At 37.6% G+C, this 24910-nt stretch overlaps 1 protein-coding gene across 1 annotated transcript in view; it reads right to left on the bottom strand.

Moving 5' to 3' along the window:
* LOC113430092 (protein eyes shut homolog) overlaps positions 1-24910 on the bottom strand; it is a 241382-nt gene that overhangs the window by 134168 nt on the left and 82304 nt on the right. The window contains exon 2 of the mRNA XM_087945298.1: positions 7997-8888. Within this exon, the coding sequence (XP_087801424.1) occupies positions 7997-8888 (892 nt within the window). The remainder of the gene's footprint in view (positions 1-7996; positions 8889-24910) is intronic.

The raw sequence follows: 24910 nt of genomic DNA, 5'->3' as shown, positions 1-24910 counted from the left end.
AAAGAAATAAAGATACAAAGAAGTGGCTTCTGATCTTCTTTGAAGCAGTTATAAGTACAATTATACATTTACCTCTTTTTGGTTACAACATGACTGTCATTCTTCTATAATCTGTCCTATTTAATCGTCAAAATAATCAGTTCATTTTATTTCTGTTTTATGAAAAACTCCATAATGGATTTCCAGTCAGCAATACATGTCACTTTAGCCAGCATTTCCACCATATTCACCTACCATTCCTCTGTTGTGAGTAATGCTGAATTTTCCCATCTTTGGGCATACTATAATCTCAAAATAGTATTGGCCTATAGTTTCTAGTTAAAATTAAATGATGTTCCACTTTAGGTATTAATGCTATATTGACCTCTTTCAAACTCTCTGGCATCTTCCTGTAAAGTTAGAGTACATTGTATTTTATAAAGTTTGTAGCAGTTCATCCTCAAAACATGTATAATAAGAATCTGATCTAGGCACCATTCTTAATATTGGCTTAATGGCTTAATATTTTTAATAGCTTTAGAAACTTGCCTTATTTTTATATAGGTCTATTCTTAATTTGTCTTTATTCCTCTGTAATACAGGGTAAGTTTTATTTTCTTAGATATTCTGTAAATTAATTACATCCACAAGTGTTTAAGAAATGAGGCTCATTAAAACTTTGTGTCCATAAGGGTTGCAATACAACTGTGGACTTCATTAAAAACTCTTGACTCCCAGTTACTCAATTCATGAGCTCACTACAAAAATGTGTTTCCTGCATTCTCATGAAGAGCAGTGTCTGGAGTGAAAGTGGGTAATCTCAATGATCTTTCCTAGAGAATCTTTTAAGTCTTTTGATTCTCAAAGTACATTTCTCTCCTGTGGCCTTTACAGACTAGGAAAGTAGGGAGGGTCCCTTCTGAAACATTTGCTAAGCCCACATTCCTGCTACGGGTATATACTAAGATTCCTCACCATAACTCTGGCTCTCCCCCCTCCCCTCCATCTCTCAAAGTCATTCCTACATATTACAAAAGGGACTATCACAGATGAAACTAATGCAATCTTAATGTAATGTAGTTCAACAAACTAGGTTCTCCCATATGTATGAATTATCAGTGAATCCTCCTTCCTACTTACAATCAAATTGTTCAACCAGCGAGTGCTATTCCTTTTTCCCTTTTCCTCCTCCTCCTCCTCCTCCTCCTTTTCTTTTTTTAGTTTTACCTGATATTTCTTATTTCCAGAAGAGGATTTTCCTCACAATAAATACAAACTGTCCCAAATGGAATCAGAAGCAAATTCACAAACCTTTAAACTACTAGAGATAAACTTTAATTAGTTGAAAAAGTACTAGATCCAAAGTCTGTAAATTGCTTATGAAAAGCCTTTCTCAACTGTGGTTCTGTGAGAGATCATTAGTGGCTCTGCAGAGATCATGCTTAGCAAAAGCAAACATTGTTTTTGCAACTTTCCGTTCTATGCAATGTTAGCTTTTGCAATAGTGGGATATTTTACATGCCACACAACTCAATTGTCAGTCTGCAATTTTTTTTAGCAGTTGCTAAAGTTGTGAAACATGAATTGTATGTTTTTTGATATATTTTTCATAATTTTTATGCAAGGGTTTCCCAAGAAGTGAAAATTATTTCAAGGTTTTAGAAAGGTTGCTACAGAAGTTTGTAGTAAAAAAAAAGAGTGGATCAATTGTCCTTAGAGAGAAAGAAGCAAATTTCAACTCAACTGAATGGCTTTGCTCACTTTCATCAGAAATGAACACAAAAGACATTGCATAAATGCTTTATATGATGGCAAAGTTTCCTCCCCTCCACCACCCCAAAAAAATCCGATTTGCATTTAGGCCAGCTTCATTTTAGCATAATTTTTTTTAAAAAACATTGCCTCAAGATTTATAAAAAATACTCTTTAGATGGTTGTTTAGATCCATCTTTCCCTCAAAATATGCATTTCAATCTAAATACCTTCTCCAAATATGTATTTTTATTCATGACGGATATTTCGCGATGCATATATCAACATTCTTGAAAGGCTAAGCTTCCTCAAGATACCCTTCATCAGCAAAAACACATCTCTTATTCTTCTTTGGGGCTGACTCATAATGGTGTCTTTTCCAGGTAGAAAAGAAAGCAATTGCTTGGCCACTTCAGTGCCTTCAACCCTCTTAACTGAAAGCCGTGTCATTATATTAAGCATTACCTGCAATAATGGAGGACCGCAATGGATTCTCATTTCATACATTTTACAACAAGAATACTGAGAAAAGATTTCCCCACTTCTGCTTTAACAGGATGCAATGAGCAAACCCATTCTCAAAAAAATGTCTTTTCTCTTTGGATATAAACCTGGGAAAACACTCAAGGTGAGGTCTTTGGTGCTCTCAGAGCTTGGTAATTTTGTTGCAGACATTTCATTACCCAACTAGGTAACCTCATCAATTCTAGAAGGGAATGGCCTTTGCTCTTTTTTATATATACTCCCACCAACACTGTGACAGGGCAAATCACTAGTGCAGGAAAAAAGAGAGTAAACCCCATCCTTTTCTAGAACTGATGATGCTAATGAAATGTCTGCAATAATATCACCAGGCTCAGAGACCAACAAGGACCCCATAGTTCAGGGGTGTCAAACTTATCATGATACTTCTCATGCAGTGCTAGACAGCTTTAATGTTGAACTTTGCCCAGCCTGACTATTGAGCGCCAATAATTCAACCATTATATGACAGCAGGTTTCTGACAGAGCCCAAGGCTCAGGTTTTAAAATGCTAAATAACAAAAAGTGCAATAAAATTTTAAAGTGAAAAAGAGATCAAAATGGTGCATAGAGGCACTATATGGGGCCTAATAACTATATAGGAAGGTGTGTGTGTGTGTGTGTGTGTGTGTGTGTGTGTGTGTGTGCGCGCGCACAAACTCATACATAGGAATAAATGCACATATAGGAAGACAGGAAGATAGGAAGATTAGATAGATGAATGGATAGATGGACAGACAGACAGACAGATAGGAAAGAAAGAGGAAGGAAGGAAGGAAGGAAGGAAGGAAGGAAGGAAGGAAGGAAGGAAAGAAAGAAAGAAAGAAAGAAAGAAAGAAAGAAAGAAAGAAAGAAAGAAAGAAAGAAAGAAAGAAAGAAAGAAAGAAAGAAAGAAAGAAAGGTTTGAGTATTGTACAGTGCAGCTAAATGGATCCACCAAACACCCAGTCCTGAAAGCATCATACTAATGATCAAATATCACACTACTTCTATTAAAAACTAATGTTAATATCTCAAACTGGGCCCTTTGACCTACTGGGCCCATATGCTTAAAAGACTTCTTCCCCAATACTATCCAGCTTGTGAATTGAATTCAATTGGGGATGCCCTGGGATCCCTCAATGGGGATGGCTGAAATGTGATGGCCAGGAATGAGGTCTTCTCAGGAATAGTGCATTAATTATGGAACTCCCATTCAAAAAACATTTAGCTGAAATTTTAAAAAATAACTAAAGACAAAGACACGACTGTTTGCTTAACTGGTCTACTTGTAAGTTTGCTTATCTACTTTGCTTTTCTGCTTTTCTAAAAGCAACTCAACTTTATTTTTAATGCTTGCAGTTATTACTTTTTAAGCATTGCAGCTTTTATTGTCATTGTATGATATATGGCTTACCTCTTCTCTTGTAATTTGCTCTACTCTCTTCTAAGGGGAAAATAAAACAGATATTAAATAAAATAAATAGCTTTACTTACACACTCCTGTGTTGCCAAACCTATATGTGCAAAAGACAATATCTACTAAGATGTTAACTGTTACACTTTAATAATTTTGATTTTAATTATAATGATCCTATCATTATGATCACATCTTGTGCTTTTAAAAATTATTGCTAATAGTCAACCTGAGGTTTTTTAATACTGAGATTGGCAAAGAATAAATATAATGATAAATATATAACTAAAAATAAAGTCTCCTTCAAATCAAATTCAACTATTTCTGACCACATTCCCATGTTCTTGACAACTGTACAAAAATGATTTGCCATTCCTTTTTTCTGGGGGTTTTCTATTTGTGTTTGTCTTTAATTCAGTTTTCAGACCTGAGATTTGCTAGTAATTTCCATTTATGTACCATTTATTTTTTTTAAAAAATGTGCAAGGTGGAGTAATTGTTGATAAGTATTAAGACATCAAGTCACACAGAATTACATTTTAAATATCCTGATGGCGCAAGTCACATAAGTATCAATTAAAAGTATGTGCAAATGAGGAAAAATGGGTTCACATTGTTTAATATTAACTTTGAAAGTGTGGCGTGATAAAAATGTATGTCTCTTCTGTGATCGCTATCAAAGCTAACATGACTATCATAAAAGACTCTGGTTCATGTCACACATAAATGATAATGAAGATTTGTCTGGTTTCAGCAGGACTTTCTGAATCATGACTTATTGCTTAATATCATATAGAAGACATGCAGAAAATTAAGAACAGCAAATCATAATAAATAAACCCAGCTAGCATCGTTTCAGTCATGGTCTTGAAAAGTAATTAACATTTTAACTCAAATATCACTTTTGTGGGTGACCAACAAGGACCCCATAGTTCAGGGGTGTCAAACTTGTATTGTCATGGTGGCGTCACGTGATGTATCGTGATTTTTCTCCCTTTGCTAAAACCGGGCATGGACATGACCAATGCGTGATGTATCTGCCTCGTGGGATGAGAGTTTGACAGCCCTGCCATAGTTCAATCCTGAGCTACGAATATTATCTTCTATTTGTTGACACTAAAGTATGTAAGTGCTGAACTTAGAACACTGGGTTTATTATATGACATATAGAGCAAAACACATTATATGTAGATAATAAAAAAATGGAGTGAATGCAAAATTGGTCACCTTAGAATGACAACTCAATGGAATTAAATTAATTTATTGCCTGATGAATAACTGAAGTCACATGGATTTCAACTGATTTAATGTACATTCTGGAAGACCATGTGGAAGAGTAAACTAGAAAGAAGCCTCTATGGAACTTGTAAAGCATACATTCTTGACTCATAACTCACTGGCTAATGTCAGCCCAGAGAAAAGACATAATTGTGTTTCAAAAGGAGCATAATATATGCATTCCCTAGTTGGCACATCATTGTGTACAATAGATTCATTTCTTACCTGTAGCAGTTTTATCACACCGGCATCTAAAAGTATTTGGATAAACATTGCTACAGCTACCGTTGCCACAACTATGTCGCTGACACTGCCCAAATATTTCTGAACAGTTTCTTCTTTATAAAACAAGACAGAAAAAAAAGTGTAATCTAAACTTTCCAAAAGAATGGAGCTTTAACAAAGAAGGAAGATGAAAATACAAGAATTAAAATTAGCATGCATAAAGTGTACTATAAATGTTTCGCTTGCGTATTAATCCAAAGCAATATTATTGCTGTTGTTTCCATGGTGTTTAAATTATTCTTTTAATATTATTAGCATGAAGCAATGGATCGTATATGATGCTAACACTATGGTTCCAAAATGGGCAGGTGTGATCATAAAACATATGTGTAGGAAATGCAGATAGCACCAAGGGCATTGTGGGAAGAGGAATCATGTTATTGTCCCAGGAATGGAAACATGCAAAGCAAAAAAAGGGGGGAGGGACGGAGTGAGGGAGGGAGGGAGGAAGGAAGGAAGGAAGGAAGGAAGGTGGATTTCACTGCTAACTACACAAGTGAAAGGAACTTCCAATTGCCAAATGCTGGGCAAAAGAAAGAATGGATCTTGATAGAATATGTAGTTTGTGAAGCTCCAAAGACCTGTAGTTGGCAGGATGCTGATTTAAATATGTTGCACCAAAGAGATAGTTCTTACATATTTATATCTAAATGTTTAGTGCAAATGAAGATATAATCCTAGTCACAATTCCCCCCAAGGCAGTCTCGTTAAACTCGTATACATAAGATGAGCTGCATATGGTCAAATTTCAGGGGAAAATCAATGTTCCAATATTTGAATAAAAAGACATATTCTAATATTTGCTTTTCAACATGATTTAACAGCTGCCTGGAAAAACAGTTTCAGGATGAATTCTGCTTAAACATGCTGCTTACTGGAAATTACCAATCACAAATTGCTTGTGCTTTTTCAGCATATGGGACAAAATACCATATAATTATGCTTGTCATTTGAATTGTTGCTTGTACGGTTATTCACACTTGAGCATTTTTTCCATTTTTTTTTTAAATTAACACTATGAGAGCCATTATTCTCTCACTCACACCTGTGAGCTACAAATATAGAATTTATCCTAACATTTTAATCAAAACAGATTATTTCATGTTGTTTGTTTGGGCTTTACCTATAATGCTACTGTTCAAAAGCTCACGCTGTGCTTGATTCTTTATATGTTCAATGCTTTTTTTGACCTTTGTGATAAAACTGGCAATTTTTATGATCTGGGCATTTAAAGTAGATGTCGAGGGGATCCATGCTGTCTACTACATATTGTCAGTTCATTCTTAAAGACAATCTAGTATTGCATTTTTTAAGAGGTAGCTTCCGATCTTAAGCCTAGTAGGGACTGAGCTGAAAAAGATCTTTCTCATCTAACTGATTTCCATTTAACAAGCAGCTGGAATCAGAAAAGGCAGAGCTGTGTGCTAGAATGAGGGCAGGACTATAAACTCTTTCTGTATCGTGATCAAAATCAGAACAGCCTTTCTGTGTTTTCATTCATGTTGGAAGAACATTGTTGATGGTGGTTGTGGCAGGAGATGTCCATTCTCCACAGGTATGTCTTAGGTCAAGGGGCTGAATACCTGTTCTCATATGCCATGATTTTGATCCAGTCTTTTGTTTGTTTGCTTGTTTGTTTTTAACAGATTAACAGAGTGGGAAGGGACCTTATAGGCAGCGGTGGGATTCAAATAATTTAACAACCGGTTCTCTGCCCTAATTATTTTTTCCAACAACCAGTTCACCAAACTGCTCAGAAAGTTAACAACTGGTTCTCCCAAACTGGTGCGAACTGGCTGAATCCCACCACTGCTTATAGGTCATCTAGTCCAGGGGTCCCCAACCACCAGGCCCTGGATGGGTACCGGTCCGTGGAACATTTTCTACCGGGCCGCCGGTTTGCTGGGCACCGCCATCTTGTTTCGATGAGAAAGTGCTTACGGGTGAGCTTTTCCAGTTGGAAAGCGGCGTTTGGGTCCTGAAGGAATCCTCGCGCCTTAGTTTCATTGAAGGGGGGGCGGCTTCGAATGAAACTAAGGCGCGAGGATTCTTTCAGCACCCAAGGCAAGGCGAGCCGAGCGACCGTCCCGAAGCCGTCCCGAAGCCCATTGACAAAGGTACAAAGGAGGAGTTAAAGGTGGCGGGGAGAAGCGGGGGACGGCTGGCTGGCCGGCCGCTCAGCTCACCTTGCCTTGTCATGCGTGCTGATGCTGGTACCGGGCCGCGGATCATTTTGTGATGCCGGTACCGGGCCGTGGCACAAAAAAGGTTGGGGGCCACTGATCTAGTCCAATCCCTCCACCCAAGCAGGAGACCCTACACCATTTCTGACAGATGGCAGTCCAGTCTCTTCTTGAAAGTTTCCAGTGATGAAGCTCCCACAACTTCTGAAGGCAATTTCTGTTCCATCAGTTGATTGCTCTCACTGTCAGAAAATTTCTCCTTATTTCCAGGTTGAATCTTTCCTTGTTCAGTTTCCACCCATTATTCCTTCTCTGGCCTTCGGGTGCTTTGGAAAGATCTACTCAAAGATCTACACCAAGTTTGTTTAAGATCTACACAAAGTCAAATGGTGTAATCAACATACACTAGACATTGCAAGGGCGTATGCAAGCTGGGAACCATAGGTAGCAACGAAGGCAATAGGAACAACAATGAGATTTGTACAAAAAACAACAACAGAACAGTAACAACACATTTTGCTTCTGCACAATAGAAAAGTAAGTTCAAAACACATGGCCAGAAGCAGCACACTACAAGTTTCAGAAATTCACATAATCTTACCTGTAAATGAGTGGAGGCAGATGCATTCATAAGAATCTTCAACATCTTCTCTTTGGCTCTTTCTGCTAATGCAGATGCCATGGTTGTGGCAAGGTTTACTAGAACACTTATCAATTTCTTGGCAGTACTGTCCAGAATAGGGATGACTGCAATGGCAATGATAGGCTTCATCCCAGATATGACTTAAACATTTGCCATGACCAGAGCAAAACGTTGAGTTTGAATACTTCTGACAAGCATGTGGCTTCACTGTCACATTCAATCGAAGCCCAAAACCACATAAAAGAGGTCCTTGTATTGAGACCTCTGCAAAGTAATGTGTTCCAACGCCAAGCCACTTGGGAACAATTTGATGCATCCCACTTAACCCTTGGTCAAATAGAAGCTGGTGCAGATGGACATCGCTTGGTTGAGGGCATTGAATAAATCCTTCCAAGGAAACATTTGCCAGGTTCATGCCATAAGACTGAAAAGATGGCTCTGATGAAACAAAAAGCAGATCCCCCAGCTGAAGCTGCAGAGGACAAATCTGTGGTAATCTCAGAGGCACGTTGCCTGAAGTACCGCTTCCATGGTACGAATCAATATGCCAACATTCTGTGAAAAAGCTGGAGCAGATGTCTTGGCTCAGTGACCATTTCACTGTATGTACTGTTGGTTGGGTTTTCCATTCAGACATCAAGGATCTGTTACAAATTTTTTGCCCACCTACCGTGAAAATTTGAAGGAGAAGTACTATTGTGACAACAAACGACTTTAGTTTCATTGTTTTTGAAGCTGAATCACACAGCCTGCTCTGATGATTTGGTTCTTGAGGACAGAATGGATTCCTTCCAATAAAAACTTGTTGCAGTTGCTGGCCTTTTCTTTGTATTAGCTGCACCATGTTTGCCTATGAAAAATGCATAAATGAGAGACCTGAATATTTGTTATTAAATTTATAGAGCTCCCATCTCACTGTTAAATTGACGTTGGATGAAATTTGGCATGCTGGGGCTGAAAAGATAAAAACAAAAGGCAGAGGCTAGTAATAATGAGTTAGATGTTGTTTATCTCCAGTTTTGAAATGAGGCAACATGGAATAGAGATTATAACTCATATAGTAACTTGTGAATATTCACAAAGCAGCAGTGGAAGCACGTACCAATTAAGGAATCTCATGCAAAATTTGTTGCACTAATACAATAATTAGTTTGCAGACTTATAATTTAAAATATCTTCAATATATCAGGATTCTGGCTTCTGATTTAAGGAATTTGCAAGCTTAAATCAAAGCACCACAGGGAAAACAATTTAACATTAAAGACTATAGTAGCATTTTCAAGGGACTGATGGATCAGTCTGCTTCAATTGTATTGATTGCTAAATTCATTCTGTTCCATTTCTGCACTGAATCAAGGAAAATACAGTTTATATTATAATATGCTAAATGCCGTAAATATGTAGTTTGAAGTTCCTTAAAATATTCATTTCTGGAGACTTTTTCTCCAAGTATGAACTTTTAAAGCTAACATCGCCTTTTGAAGTAGACACCGTTATACATCTTGGATTTTGGTTTTAGTTTAACTGTGCTAGAATATTTATGAACTATTGCACAAGGAAACTTAATAGAAAATCCATACATCAATTTGGGGAATATGAAGAAATTCAAATTATTCCAGAATTCATAAACAATGAATTTCGCAATATCCCCAATATTTTTGTTCACTTCTGCTTTACTGTCTAGCTCATCCAGTCATAAAGAATCAAAGTGAATCTCTCAATCACAGTGGGATTGAAGACATACTGCTAGTTGAGTCTGATGGCCTCATATAAAGATCTAGGACAACTGTTCTTCCTCAGCTCTTCATGGACTGAATCCCTTGAAGCAGGGAATTTCTAGGGAGATAACATATTTATGATTAGAGGAATGAACAAATTATTAATGGCTGTTTCTCAGGTCATGGGACTCACCCACTCCCGCCTGCCAATTTGGAATGGGATATTTAAGTCAGTATTTATTTTGAACATACTCGGAATAAAAACCTATATGCATGCAATTAGAATAATATGGTCATTAAAAATACACTGAAATTCTCAATGCAACTGGAAAACCCAGACAAACAGAAGCAATTTATATTAACTGCATATCACACACTATACTGGGATGCCTGTGTGGGATCCAAGAAGCTTCTCTGGATGATTCTTCTAACCAACTGCTGGGTCTGCTACTGAGCAGGCACTTTGATGACTGCTTCTGAATAATTTCTATGATAATATATTTGTCTCTGCAGTTGAAATATTATCACATGTGTTGCTGATTTCATTATTCCGTTTAGAAACACATTACATTATTAAATAAAACTTAATAACGCACATTATATTTGTCTTCTGCTGCTTTGAGTCCTTGTGCATTTAAACTGAACATCTAAGAATCCCAAGACCGTGTTGGTAGTGCTCAATGCAAATTTGTTTCTGTTGCTTTGTTTTTCACATTTTTGAACCACCCATCAAAGGCTGTGGTTTTAAAATCAGATATTTCACCTTGCTAATACCCAAGAAAAAGGAACCACGTGCTTATTTTCTCGCCTATCAGATGCATTGAAGACAGGTTTTTCAGTATAAATTTGCATTTAGAGCCCTAAATGTCAGGTGGCCTCATTTTGTTTTTGTTTTTTGTTTTAATCTATCAAGATGGGAAGCGTAATTAATGGAACAATAGAGAATAGGGTTTTTGGGTGAATATTTTATCAATTTTATCCAGGGAAAAGGTCAGTTAATCACAAGCCAAAGGCTTCCTAGAACCTAAGAAGGTCTGCTTTGGCTGAACAAGATATAAATTGAAGTGTTGTGGCTTGTTCAGGGCAGATGAAAGGTCAGGTAGGTTTAATATTTGCATCTGGCAACTAAGTCTCTTCAGGAACATCGGAAGCAGTTTATCCTAAATCAGACTATAGGTCCTTCTCATCCTATTTTCAACCCTGACTGACAATAGCTCTCCTTGGTTTCAAACAAGCTATTTTTTCTCCCTCATCTCTCCTTGAAGATGCTGAAGACTGATTCTGGGAGTTGTAGGATACAGAAGAGATATTTTTGTACACAGTTTTGTCTGATGTCCATATCTGGGTTTTTTAATCTTTCAGCCAAAGCATTCACCTTAATCTCTTCTGAAGAGCTGCTTGGATTATTGACTGAACTGGAACTTGATTCAGTGTAAAGTCATGCCAAATATTTTTTTAAAATATAAACAAACATTAAACATAATTTAAATTCAAATATTAAATGTAAAGACCAAGGGAGGGATCCATTTGAATCTCAGCAGCAAATTCAGAAAAACATGGAGATTAACTTGTAGACTGTGCTTTAAGATGTGGAAGCAAACACATTTCTCTCTGTCTGTAGATGCTTCTAAATCTGGTGTCATCTTTTAAGGTTTTCTAGAATTCATAAGGACTAGCATTAGATGATTCTTAAATGGAGCATTTAAGATCTAGGCCAGTGATGCCTAACCTTTTGGTTGTGGCGTGCATGCATACATGCGCACATGCGTGCCTGCACCCATAATGCAATACATGCATGACCCCCTACCCCCTGTGCATGTGCATGCGTCCCCCACATGCATGTGTGCCTCTGCGTATGTGTGCATGACCTTCCTGTGCATGCCATCCACTTCTGCGCATATATGGCAGATACCCGACAATCAGCTGGTATGCACAGCAGATACCCGGCAATCAGCTGGCTGGCAGGAGGCGTGTGCGCATGTGCAGTGGATCTGTTCTGAGTGACGGCTCGCGTGCCAGCAGAAATGGCTCTGCATGCCACTTCTGGCACCCGTGCCATAGGTTCGCTATCACGGATCTAGGCCCACCTGCAGAATGGAATGGGAGGGATTAAACAACACTCTAGGTAACACAATTGTGTTCTGTTTTCTATTTTTTAGTAAGGTTATGGTAAAGTGTGATCTTGACCAGAGCTATTGTGGATGGAAACGCTTTATCTTTCCTCCTAGTTACTTGATCTGTAAAATCTACTCCATTAGTGGTTTAGGAAAAAGGTCTACAGTTGACAATTGGATTTCAATTTTCTTCTATAAATATTCTTATGGTAGAGTGGATGTGCTTCTATATATGGATACTAACTGTCTGCTATATTGTGTTTGAACTACTGTTTGTCACAAAGTGGTTTTGCTTAATGCTTTTCATCAGTTGCTTGCATCTTACAAAGCAATATCCTGAATGGAGTTTAAACATGATCTTAAGACAGTTACAATTACTTCTTTTTGAATCAATAATATTTTATATTCCTCTATCTTATAACACCAGTACAAATACTTTTCCATTTGTGAAATCTACTTTATAGCACAATATTTGTGCTTGCATGGCTATTCGATTTTCAGGTAAAACACTAGGATTTAAAATCATTTTCTATCCATTGGTCAGATTGAGCCAGGCACCATTTAAAATATTTTTTCTTTCAAGAAATTGTATACTGGTTTTGTACACATTCAGCAAAATTAAGTCACACAAAATAGCAAGGAATTGCCATACACCATTCTTTCTTTCTTTCTTTCTTTCTTTCTTTCTTTCTTTCTTTCTTTCTTTCTTTCTTTCTTTCTTTCTTTCTTTCTTTCTTTCTTTCTTTCCTTATAAACTACCCTTCCTTCAAGAGCTCAGTTTGAAGATCAATCTAAAGATCTCACTATGGAAAGCCAATAATGATCTGGTGGTTAAGGCACTAGGCTAGAAACCAGGGATCATGAGTTCTAACAAGGTATTCTCAACCAAACGTTCAAAAGCTCTGAATAAATTAGCAAGAAACAAGCTGATTAAAATAACCAATAAAGATTTCCAAAATTCAGAAAGGCCCTTTCTTTAGGCAGATTCAATGCCCTTCCAACCTCCATTACTGAAGAAAGATACCTCCCCCCCCCCAAAAAAAAAAATCCCTTGTGAAGAAAGACCGGGCCCATAATTGAATTGATGGAACACGTTACACTCTATTGTCGTCTCTAGGCAGGTGGACACCAAGAGCGACTGAGCAGAGAGCCTCCCTATCCAGACATAACTAGTGTACAATATAAAGTTGAGCAAAAACAAAGTGGTTCATTTTTGTCATCTTCAACATCAGCATTATTTTCACTGTTATAATTAAGTTATCTACTTCTATGAGAAGTAGAGACTCAATTATTAACTATAAAAAAAATTTTTTTCCATCCATTCTACCACCAAGAATCTGGGTTGGGACATGGCAGCTTGAGTTCAATGCTTACTCTTACTTGAAGAACAATTATCAATCATTGAATACAATATTCCCCCCTATCTCTCACCCCAGAAACCTTTAAGAGAATAAATGTCAACCTTTACTTTATTCTTTTTTTTTTAATCAAGAGACCACATTTCCTGAACAATTTTGAGCAGTGTACAACAGAAATTAGAGTTTTCTTCTGCCTCAATGAAGCTTAAAATTACTCTGCTCCAAGTCTCACCATGTTGGAGTACAGCCCTACTTACTACCTAGATTCAGCAACTCCTTTCATTTGGCAAGTAATTTCCTTTGAAAGAAAACCACTCTTATTTTGACCAAAGCAAACTAGGCTGTGCTTAAGGACCAATGCGATATGTGTTGGAAAGTAATAATTAACATAAGAACCGAGCTGTGCAAGGAGGCATAAATTTGTAAGAGTGTAGTGCAGCGAGAATACATGATCAAAGCAAATACTTTTTAAAAACCTCTCAACTTTATTCCCTGCTGCATATTCATATTCTAGCTTTCCTCCTTGGCCTGAATTTGAGTAGATCCTTCAAATTTGACTGACTTTTTTCAAATGACTTTTTCTACTGACAAAATATCTGTAAAAATCCCATATTGTTATGAACTGACTGCAGAGGACTCAGATTTCACTGACAGTATAGAATGCAAGGTGTAAAATAATCATCATAAATATATCCTGTTACTGCTGTTATGAGGTGGCTGGCTTTGACATAGATCACCTGATTTTTTTTAAAAAAAAACTGACTCTGGAGATACATATTTGAGAACATCCCCTAACTCTCTCTTCTTTTCTCCTTTACTTACGATTTAAAAACAAAAATCATGAGTTTGTACACTCAGTAAATCTTCCCCCACAATATCATGATACTTCTCATGCATTGCGAGACAGCTTTAATGCTGAACTTTGCCCAGCCTGACTATTGAGCACCAATAATTCAACCATTCTATGACAGCAGGTTTCTGACAGAGCCCAAGGCTCAGGTTTTAAAATGCTAAATAATAAAAAGTGCAATAAAATTTTAAAGTGAAAAAGAGATCAAAATGGTGCATAGAGGCACTATATGGGGCCTAATAACTATATAGGAAGGTGTGTGTGTGTGTGTGTGTACACAAACTCATACATAGGAATAAATGCACATATAGGAAGACAGGAAGATAGGAAGATTAGATAGATGAATGGATAGATGGACAGACAGACAGACAGACAGATAGGAAAGAAAGAGAAAGGAAAGAAGGAAAGAAAGAAAGAAAGAAAGAAAGAAAGAAAGAAAGAAAGAAAGAAAGAAAGAAAGAAAGAAAGAAAGAAAGAAAGAAAGAAAGAAAGAAAGGTTTGAGTATTGTACAGTGCAGCTAAATGGATCCACCAAACACCCGGTCCTGAAAGCATCATACTAATGATCAAATATCACACTACTTCTATTAAAAACTAATGTTAATATCTCAAACTGGGCCCTTTGACCTACTGGGCCCATATGCTTAAAAGACTTCTTCCCCAATACTATCCAGCTTGTGAATTGAATTCAATTGGGGATGCCCTGGGATCCCTCAATGGGGATGGCTGAAATGTAATGGCCAGGAATGAGGTCTTCTCAGGAATAGTGCATTAATTATGGAACTCCCATTCAAAAAACATTTATCTAAAATTTTAAAAAATAACTAAAGACAAAGACACGACTGTTTGCTTAACTGGTCTACTTGTAAGTTTGCTTATCTACTTTGCTTTTCTGCTTTTCTAAAAGGAACTCAACTTTATTTTTAATGCTTGCAGTTATTACTTTGTAAGCATTGCAGCTTTTATTGTCATTGTATGATATATGGCTTACCTCTTCTCTTGTAATTTGCTCTACTCTCTTCTAAGGGGAAAATAAAACAGATATTAAATAAAATAAATAGCTTTACTTACACACTCCTGTGTTGCCAAGCCTATATGTGCAAAAGACAATATCTACTAAGATGTTAACTGTTACACTTTAATAATTTTGATTTTAATTATAATGATCCTATCATTATGATCACATCTTGTGCTTTTAAAAATTATTGCTAATAGTCAACCTGAGGTTTTTTAATACTGAGATTGGCAAAGAATAAATATAATGATAAATATATAACTAAAAATAAAGTCTCCTTCAAATCAAATTCAACTATTTCTGACCACATTCCCATGTTCTTGACAACTGTACAAAAATGATTTGCCGTTCCTGTCTTCTGGGGGTTTTCTATGTGTGTTTGTCTTTAATTCAGTTTTCAGACCTGAGATTTCCTAGTAATTTCCATTTATGTACCTTTTTTTTTTTTAAATGTGCAAGCTGGAGTAATTGTTGATAAGTATTAAGACATCAAGTCACACAGAATTACATTTTAAATATCCTGATGGAGCAAGTCACATAAGTATCAATTAAAAGTATGTGCAAATGAGGAAAAATGGGTTCACATTGTTTAATATTAACTTTGAAAGTGGGTGTGATAAAAATGTATGTCTCTTCTGTGATCGCTATCAAAGCTAACATGACTATCATAAAAGACTCTGGTTCATGTTACACATAAATGATAATGTCTGGTTTCAGCAGGACTTTCTGAATCATGACTTATTGCTTAATATCATATAGAAGACATGCAGAAAATTAAGAACAGCAAATCATAATAAATAAACCCAGTTAGCATAGTTTCAATCATGGTCTTGAAAAGTAATTAACATTTTAACTCAAATATCACTTTTGTGGGTTTGTTTTATATAAAAAAATAGAAAAATCTGGATAAGGAAGTTTAAAGAGTAATGACCCTTTAATTCAGTGAGAAAGGCTTCCTGAAAAACTTCCAATGGATATTAAATAATTTGGATTTTATGATATTTTTGACTGATTTTAACAAAGTAATGAAAATGCAAAATATATTAATAATGTAGCTATTCCCATATCCACAGTTTGTCTGTTCCTTTCCTCCAAATTGACCTTATATATTGCAAAGGTTGTGATATACATTGTTGTGACTGGCAAACAATGCAAAACTGGTTTACTCACACCTCCAACTTTTCATGTTTGTTATGTTTACCTTTACTTTTGACTGACTCTATACAACTATGCAAAGAGAAGTCTTCATTTATATAAAGATTTCACATAGAAACAAGTCATAAATCTATATACTGTATATATAAGCAAAATACCACTCACGCATCTTCACAATATCTCCAGAACCATAAAGCTTACAAACTTAAAATTTGGCAAGTATATTCCTCTTGGCTTCTAGGTGCTCACTAAGAAAGGATTTTTTGAAATGACCATCAGAGCATTAGTATTTCATATATTATTATTAACATGCTCTGATGCTAAGGAGTTCTACTCCCTCTCCACACCTGAAAAAAAATTGTTCCAAATGCAAATCCCAAACAGAGGGGAGGATTTTCAGTTTCAGTTTTAGTTTCACAGCAGCAACCAGCTTTAGTACAGAACAGTTGAGCTAAGCCCTGTCCAGGCTCTTTGCTGTCTCCTTGCTCACACAGCAAATACTGTTTCAGTTTCCAAACAGCCCTCAACTCTCACACACTGACAGGACGCTAGCCAGATGAATGCTGATAGGCAGAGGTACAATTTTCCCCCTTATTTTCCTCCCCCAAAACTAAGCCCAATCACATAGTTTTGTAGTGAAGCACGGGTATAGAGCTAGTGCTTTCATGTTTTCAATATAGTTGTATCTTCTGGTTCTAACTGCTTGAAGGATCACGAGTATCTATGCCTTCTGAACTCCAAATTCATATTATCCCTGCTGTTAAAATGTTAACTACAACATCTTGTTTTTGCTCAGTTTGAGCTTTGAGATGATCTGTAAACAACAATTTGCTACTCTTTAACCATTGGCTCTTACCAATGTTTTTCAATAATCCTGAATTCTGATCCCGTACATATTATCAGTATACTTTCTTTCCTGCTTACTTTTATGATACACACAAGACCAGTAACACTTCCCAATTTTAGTTATTTTAATATTAAGGTCTATTAATAACATTCTAATCATGGTTGTGGAGGGTTGAAGCGATAGGGCTGTTAAGGTGCATAGACCCACATACCCACATACCAGGTGCCTTCAAAATAAAAGCAATGAAGTTGTATTGCATGCATGGTGTATTTGCATTTGATTACTAATTTCTGATTGACCTCACATGGGCCAGACAGGGGCAGCTAAAAGGCGAAATGTAGCCAAAGGACCATAAAATGCCTAGGTTTGCTCAAAACAACAGCTTCTGAAGAAAATTATAATTTAATTTGTAAATCCAATCTCAAAACTAATAAAGGCAGTACAATTCAGTAGTACAATTGCATCTAAAATATCTCAGCAGTCTTGGGTATTTGCTTGGTGTTATCTTGCTTTCAGGGAACTTTATATTGAAATAGATGTACTTTAGTGATGAAGTAGTATCTTTTACTAAAGTGAAATAACAATTCCTTTTTTTTCTACAAATGTTTAAGCCTTGTTCTCTTCTGTAATGCTATGCGGAAAATATATAAGGGATGTCAGTCATCCTTCACTTCAGTAATAAAGTTTGTTATCCAGAAGAAATGCTTAATTTTTGGGGAATGGAGGAGATAAGTCTTACATAAAGCATAGGTTTTCCAAATGTTTATATTCTAATACAACAAGAATATATGAGCATTTTAGTCCAATGGCTTCTTGAAAGTCAAATATCCCTTGCTCCAATTCTAGGGTTCAGTATACTGCGATCAGAAACAATTGTCATTGTTTGTTGTGAGATGAAGATTATTTTACAATTGAGACTGTGATGCAATCCAATGCTACAGAAAGGGTTTTTTCCAGTCTGCACAGTGATTTCTCCCCTTAAGAAAGCCAGTGTATCTGTGAAACAGAAAATTGAATTGGCAAGACTGTGGGGAGCCTATTTTAAACCCAGAAAAACAAAACTCTCAGATTTTGCCTCTATTACATTATTTAGCTTTTCTGTTTTATGAAATGGAAGATTTGGTTAAACCAATGTCTTATGTATTAATGTTTTCACCTGCAAAATTAAGGATTAGTTTAACGATGGCACTTAAATCAGGAATTCTATGGGTTGCATCCAGATTCAATCATATTTAAACATACCAAAATCAATGGGACTTAGCATTAATCGCTTTCATAATGTGACAACCGTAAATCTGTAGACTAGGCCATATTTATGTATTTTATTAGATTTTTAAAAAATTCTGCCTTCATTATTTTATAAATAAGTCAGGGTGGCAAACATACATAATACTCTTTTCTCCTCCTATTTTCCTCCCAACAACCCTGTGAGGTGGGTTGGGGCTGAGAGAGAGTGATTTGAGCAAAGTCACCTAGCCAGCTTTCATGCCTAAAGTGGGACTAGAACTCACCATATCCTGGCTTCTAGGTAAGCACCTTAACCACGACACTAAACTGGCTGTATGAATCTTTATTGCTATTTTATTTTTTTTGTTCATTCTTAATTTATTCACAGCTTTTGAATGTTGGCTTAGAATAGATTATTTTTTTTTTAACAGATTTATGAAATAAATATGGTTATTTTGTTTTAAATCTCTTCCAATTAAATCATGTTCTCACTTATCTATGTCTTCTTTTTAAAGAGAGAAACTATTTCCTTTTTTAATGTATAAATAAATAAGCTTGTTATAAACTAATAAATTGCATCTTCAGAATGCAACTAACCAGATTATCCATTCTCACAACGAGATAAATGATGGTGAGACCAAAGCTCAGCAGAGCAGAGCAGAGGAGAGCAAAGCTCTAGGAAAGCAAGTGTGGGTAACATCTTTACTTTTAGTTTTGCCACTTTGTGTCTGGGTAAGGATGAGGTAGCATTGGTTCCTCTGTTTTTCTTTCATGGCTTAGAGTTCTGTTGAAACACTTGTCCTGCATTCAAGATGCAGGGGTGGGCTGCTACTGGTTCTCCCCACTTCGGGCGAACTGGTCATTAATTTTATGGCCAGTTCAGCAAACAGGCAAATTTGAAAAATTCAAAACCGAGTGGAGCAAGTGGCCAGTTTTAAGTTTCTGGGTGTTACCCTAAAAGAGGACCTGACCTGGGATGCCCACATTGCAGCCCTGGTCAAAAGGGCCCAGCAGAGATTATACTCCCTGAGACTTTTCAGAAAACAACTGAATGAAAAACTGCTGGTGACCTTCTACCGCTGCAACATAGAGAGCATTTTAACATACCGCACCTCTGTATGGTTTGCCAGTTGCACAATGGCAGATAGGAAAGCACTTTCAGGGGGTTAATGTCATTGCCCAGAAGATCATTGGTTGCCCTCTCCCCTCTTTGGAAGAGCTTTATAGCTCCCACTATCTTAAGAAAGTTCAAAACATTTTCAAAAATGCATCTCATCCTGGGAACCCTTTTTTTGAACTATTACCATCTGGCAGACAGTACAGGATAATAAAAACAAGGACAAATAGGCTGAAAAACAGCTTCTATCCCAGGGCAGTAGCTCTTTTGAATTCTGCTGTATAGTACAGTGTTGGTCTGGTGTTGGGGTTTTTTGGTTCAATGTGTGGAGGGTGAAGGAAGTGTGTTTGTGTTTATTTTCATGGTCATGGTCAACATGTGTACTGAAGATGGTGTTTGATTTCATTGTACGAGGTGCAATGACAATAAAGTAAAGTAAACTAAACTAAACTAAATTCCACCCCTGGCTAGCCCCACCCACTCCATTCCGCCCCTCCCAGGAGTCCCCACACAGCCCATTTTGGATCCCAGGTAAGTGCAGGGCCACCACGGAGTCTTGGAGAGTGAAAAATGGGCCTCCCAGAGGCTCCAGAAGGCCAGGAATGATCCCATTTCCAGCTTCCAGAGAGCCTCTGGAGCCTGGGAGGCATTTTCACCCTCCCGGAAGCTCGAGGAAAGCTTCTGGAGCCCAGGGAGAGCAAACAATGGGCTTCCCAGAGGCTCTGGAAGGCTGGAAACAGCCTGGCCTACAGAGAGCCTCCAGTGGATGCCATTTTTGCCCTCCCGGAGGCTTGAAGAATGCTTCCGGATCCTGGGGAGGGCGAAAAATGGGCCTCCCAGAGGTTCTGGAAGGTTGGAAAGGTTGGGCCAGCTTCTGTACTTCAATGTCAAGTACATTGAGTATTTGTAGGTAGAACAGAAGCTTTTCAGTACATACTAAAAATACTAGGAATTGAAAGAAAGAAAGAAAGAGAAAGAAAGAAAGAAAGAAAGAAAGAAAGAAGGAAGGAAGGAAGGAAGGAAGGAAGGAAGGAAGGAAGGAAGGAAGGAAGGAAATGATCTCTCTACTCTGATAGCCCTATTGAAATACTTCTTCCTTACACATAAATTATTTCGTCTTTTTTTACTGCAAGAGGGAACATAATTGTTAGCTGCTAATCAGATCACTAAAAGCTGACCTTATTTTAATAACATATTAATGTAACAAGCATTAATGAATAAGGTAACTTACAGACAGGGAAATTAGGCTCTCAGGAAGCAGCCTTTTCATGGCTCCTAGTCTCTGTGGAGCAGGGCTCTCTCCAGGGACCCGGAACAAAGCCGAGAGAAGAAAAAAGCAATGTGAAGCCCCCGTGTTTGCTGAAGGAAGTACTGTCACTGTTCTACACTAATGGCCATCATGTGTAATTAATAAAAATAATCCTTCTTTCAAATAGGTAACAGGAATGAAAAACCCTGACACCGCTTATTCTCAAGCTGCTTTCAGCTGTCTATCAGCAGGAACACTGCTTGTGTTTTAAAGAACAGCTATGAACAATCCAATACTCTTGTGCCTTCTCTTTTGCTGTAGAAGCTGTAATTTGGGGAGAATGTTGGTGGTGGGGAGAAACACAGCTCAGGTTGCTTTCATAGGTTTATGGCAAAGTTCTCCAAACTTGGCAACTTTAAGACTTGTGGACTTCAACTCCCAGAATACCCCTGTTTATGGGATATGCCACAGGCAGGCACAAGGAGTATGGGCAAGCCAGCAAGGGCCATGGGAGAGTGCTACGGAGCAGGGACTTGCCAGCAAGGCCACAGAGAGGCAGGGGAGTGCTATTGTTTCTCTTATTCTTTTATTTTTCTTATATGTACCCATTTCATATATTCACAACTATGTATACACTTGTACTTATTATCTTGTAAACAATTGACAAATCAAATAAATAAATAAATAAATAAATAAACAGAGTGGGGATCCAGAGGGGCATGCTACAAAATATGACATCCCTGGGACCCCATACTTTGTAGTGGGGTCCTATGGAGAAAAAGTGGCAGGAATGATCTTTCCTGCTGGCTTCCTCACCGATTTATGGAAAGTTGGAAGGGAAAGTTGCAAATGGCAATTACATGACCATGGGATGCTGCAAGCATCATATGCACAAGCTGCTTGCCAAGTGGCCCAAGTGCCCAAATCTTGATGATGTGATCCTGCAACAGCCAGAACTTTGAGAGCCAGTCATAAGTCTCATTTAACACCATTGCAATTTTTGAAAGGTCGCTGAATTAGTGGTTGTAACTCAAGGATTTCTTATATGTCCCCCCTCCCCTCCAATATTTCTGCTTCCTAGATAGAGACAGGTTGGTTTACACTTAAAAGCACTGGTGTAGAAATTGTGAGACTGTGTTTGGTAATCTTGCCTTACACATAAAGCTTGCTGGGTGACTTTGCATCAGTTATCTCTCTAAGCCCTAGGAAGAAAGCAATAATATGCCACTTCCCAAAAAAATGTAGCCAAGAAAATTTGCAGAGGTCACTCAATGTAATTTCCAAGAATCATAACTGATTTGAAGGCACACTCACAAGCATGCATGCACACATGCGCGCATACATACACACACACAAACACACACACACACACACACACAAGCAACATTGATCTATACCAAGTGATTGACTCAGTCTATCACTTCTATAAACAAATAATGTAATTACCTCAATCACAATTTGCTGGTTTGCACTAATGTCAGAAGCACCGAAGCGCTTCTGGGTTGAAAGGATTAGCCGGTAACATCACCATTGCCTTTGGGATGCCCAGGATTAGCCGGTAACATCACCATTGCCTTTGGGATGGGCTCCTTTCATATCCCCAGCAGGAGCTGGAGTAAAGGATGAAAGCTCAACCCCACCCCACAGCAGCTCTCAGGTCTCAAACGTGTGCTTGCTAACCTCCTTCCAATCACTCAAGCCACCATGTTTCCTTTAATTTGCCAATCATAAATATAGAAAGAAATTACTCTTTTCTTTTCTAATTCTGTTCCATTTCATTTGGTATAATTTTCCTCTAAGATACAAGATTTTTCCCCTTGACAAACACACTGTTGTGTACCATTCTTCCTATTCTTGCATTTTGCCCACCCAAAACATCAAATTACACAATTTGAAGATCTGGGCATTCAGGAGGATGATTGAGCCATGATATCCATAAGGAATACTGGAAGAAAAAATAAAGTCAGTCTACTTTGAAATGTGAAGGAAATAAAATATTCTGACATTCTTAATTACTGCATTGTAGCATGGCTGGAAATTCTGATTGCTTTATTTAAGAATATTCAAGGTGCTTTGAATGTCCAAAATCTCTTTAGTAGTCAAGTGCAGTTAAAGAATAATTAACAAAGCATGTTATGAGTAATTAGTTTCTATGATAAAGTGCAGCCACAGAAATGTGTTTCATAATCAAACCTACTTATAGGGTTTCCCTCTGATAACAATTAAATTTAAATCATGATATGGATGCAACAGCACAATGTGTGAAGGACTGTTGGAAGAATTGAGTTTTGGAGGGACTAGAAATTAATTGGCCTTCATAGCTTGTCAAAGCAATTAAAGCAATAGTGTCTGGTTTTAAGGTGATTCATATTACTAATATCCATTACCATCTTGTGGGATTTCCATTTTCTATGGATGTGCCTGACTTATGAAATAGCACCCTTTCCCTTTTAAGGTTAGTATGGACCAACTCTGTTGGGCTTTCATACAGAATAGAATAGAATAGAGTAGAGTAGAGTAGAGTAGAGTAGAGTAGAGTAGAGTAGAGTAGAGTAGAGTAGAGTAGAGTAGAACAGAACAGAACAGAACAGAACAGAACAGAACAGAATACTTTATTGGCCAAGTGTGATTGGACACACGAGGAATTTGTCTTGGTGTAAATACTCTCAGTATACATAAAGAAAAGGTACATTCATTAAGAATCAAGAATCATAACGTACAACACTTAATGAGAGTCATAGGGTACAATCAACAATCAAATCATACTAGGAAACAGTCAAGTGGGAGGGGATGGGTGATAAGAAGCGGTGAGAAGATTAACAGTAATAGTAGTGTACACTTTGTAAATAGTTGAACAGTGTTGAGGGAAATATTTGTTTAGCAGAGTGATGGCTTTCGGGGGAAAAACTGTTCTTGTGTCTAGTTGTTCTGGTGTGCAGTGCTCTATAGCATCATTTTGAGGGAAGGAGTTGAAAAAGTTTATGTCCGGGATATGAGGGGTCTGTAAATATTTTCACAGCCCTCTTTTTGACTCATGCAGTATACAGGTCCTCAATTGAAGGCAGGTGGGTAGTAATTGTTTTTTCTGCAGTCCTAATTATCCTCTGAAGTCTGTGTCTCTCCTGTTGGGTTGCAGAACCAAACCAGACAGTTATAGAGGTGCAGATGATAGACTCAACAATTCCTCTGTAGAACTGTATCAGCAGCTCCTTGGGCAGTTTGAGTTTTCTGAGTTGGCACAGAAAGAACATTCTTTGTTGTGCTTTTTTGATGTTTTTGATGTTAGATGTCCATTTTAGGTCATGTGATATAGTAGAACCTAGAAATTTGAAGGTCTTTTCTGTTGATACTGTGTTGTCTAGTATTGGAAGAAGTGGAAATATAGGAGGGTTTCTTCTAAAATCTACCACCATTTCTATGGTTTTGAGTGTGTTCAGTTCCAGATTGTTCTAGTTACGCCACGAGGCAAGCTGTATAACCTCCTGTCTGTATGCAGATTCATCATTGTCTCAAATGAGACCAATCACTGTTGTGTCATCAGCAAACTTCAGTATTTTGACAGATGGATCGTTTGAGATGCAGTCATTGGTTTATAGGGAGTAGGGAAGTGGAGATAGCACACAGCCTTGGGGACCCCCTGTGCTGACTGTACAGGTATCAGATGTGATTCTGCCTAGCTTCACCTGCTGCTTCCCATCTGTTAGGAAGCTTATGATCCACTTACAAGTGTGTTCAGGTACCGCTAGTTGGTTTAATTTACTTAGAAGAGTGTCTGGAATGATGGTATTGAATGCTGAACTGAAGTCTACAAAGAGGACCCTTGCATAGGTATTTGGAGATTCAAGGTGTTGTAGGATGTAATGCAGAGCCTTGTTAACAGCATCATCTGTCGATCTATTTGCTCGGTATGCCAACTGCATGGGATCTAACAGTGGATCCGTGATGGTTTTCAGGTGGGACAGCACAAGTCTTTCAAAGATTTTCGTAACTACAGATGTTAGAAGAATTGGTCTGTAGTCATTCAGTTCTTTGATGGAGGGTTTCTTTGGCACTGGGATGATGGTAGAACATTTGAAGCAGGAAGGAACTTAGCACATCTCTAGTGATCTATTGAAGATTTGGGTGAAGATGGGGGCCAATTGGTCAGCACAGACTTTTAAGCAAGAAGGAGTTACCTTGTCTGGCCCTGGTGCTTTTCCTGGCTTCTGTCTGTGTAATAGAT

The sequence above is a fragment of the Notechis scutatus genome, chromosome 1 (genome assembly GCF_049901735.1).
Source record: "Notechis scutatus isolate UNSWTSFEM ecotype Mainland chromosome 1, rNotScu1.2, whole genome shotgun sequence".
NCBI lineage: Eukaryota > Metazoa > Chordata > Lepidosauria > Squamata > Elapidae > Notechis > Notechis scutatus.
Note: the sequence above shows the minus strand (reverse complement) of the source record. Positions and strands in the feature narration are given on the sequence as shown.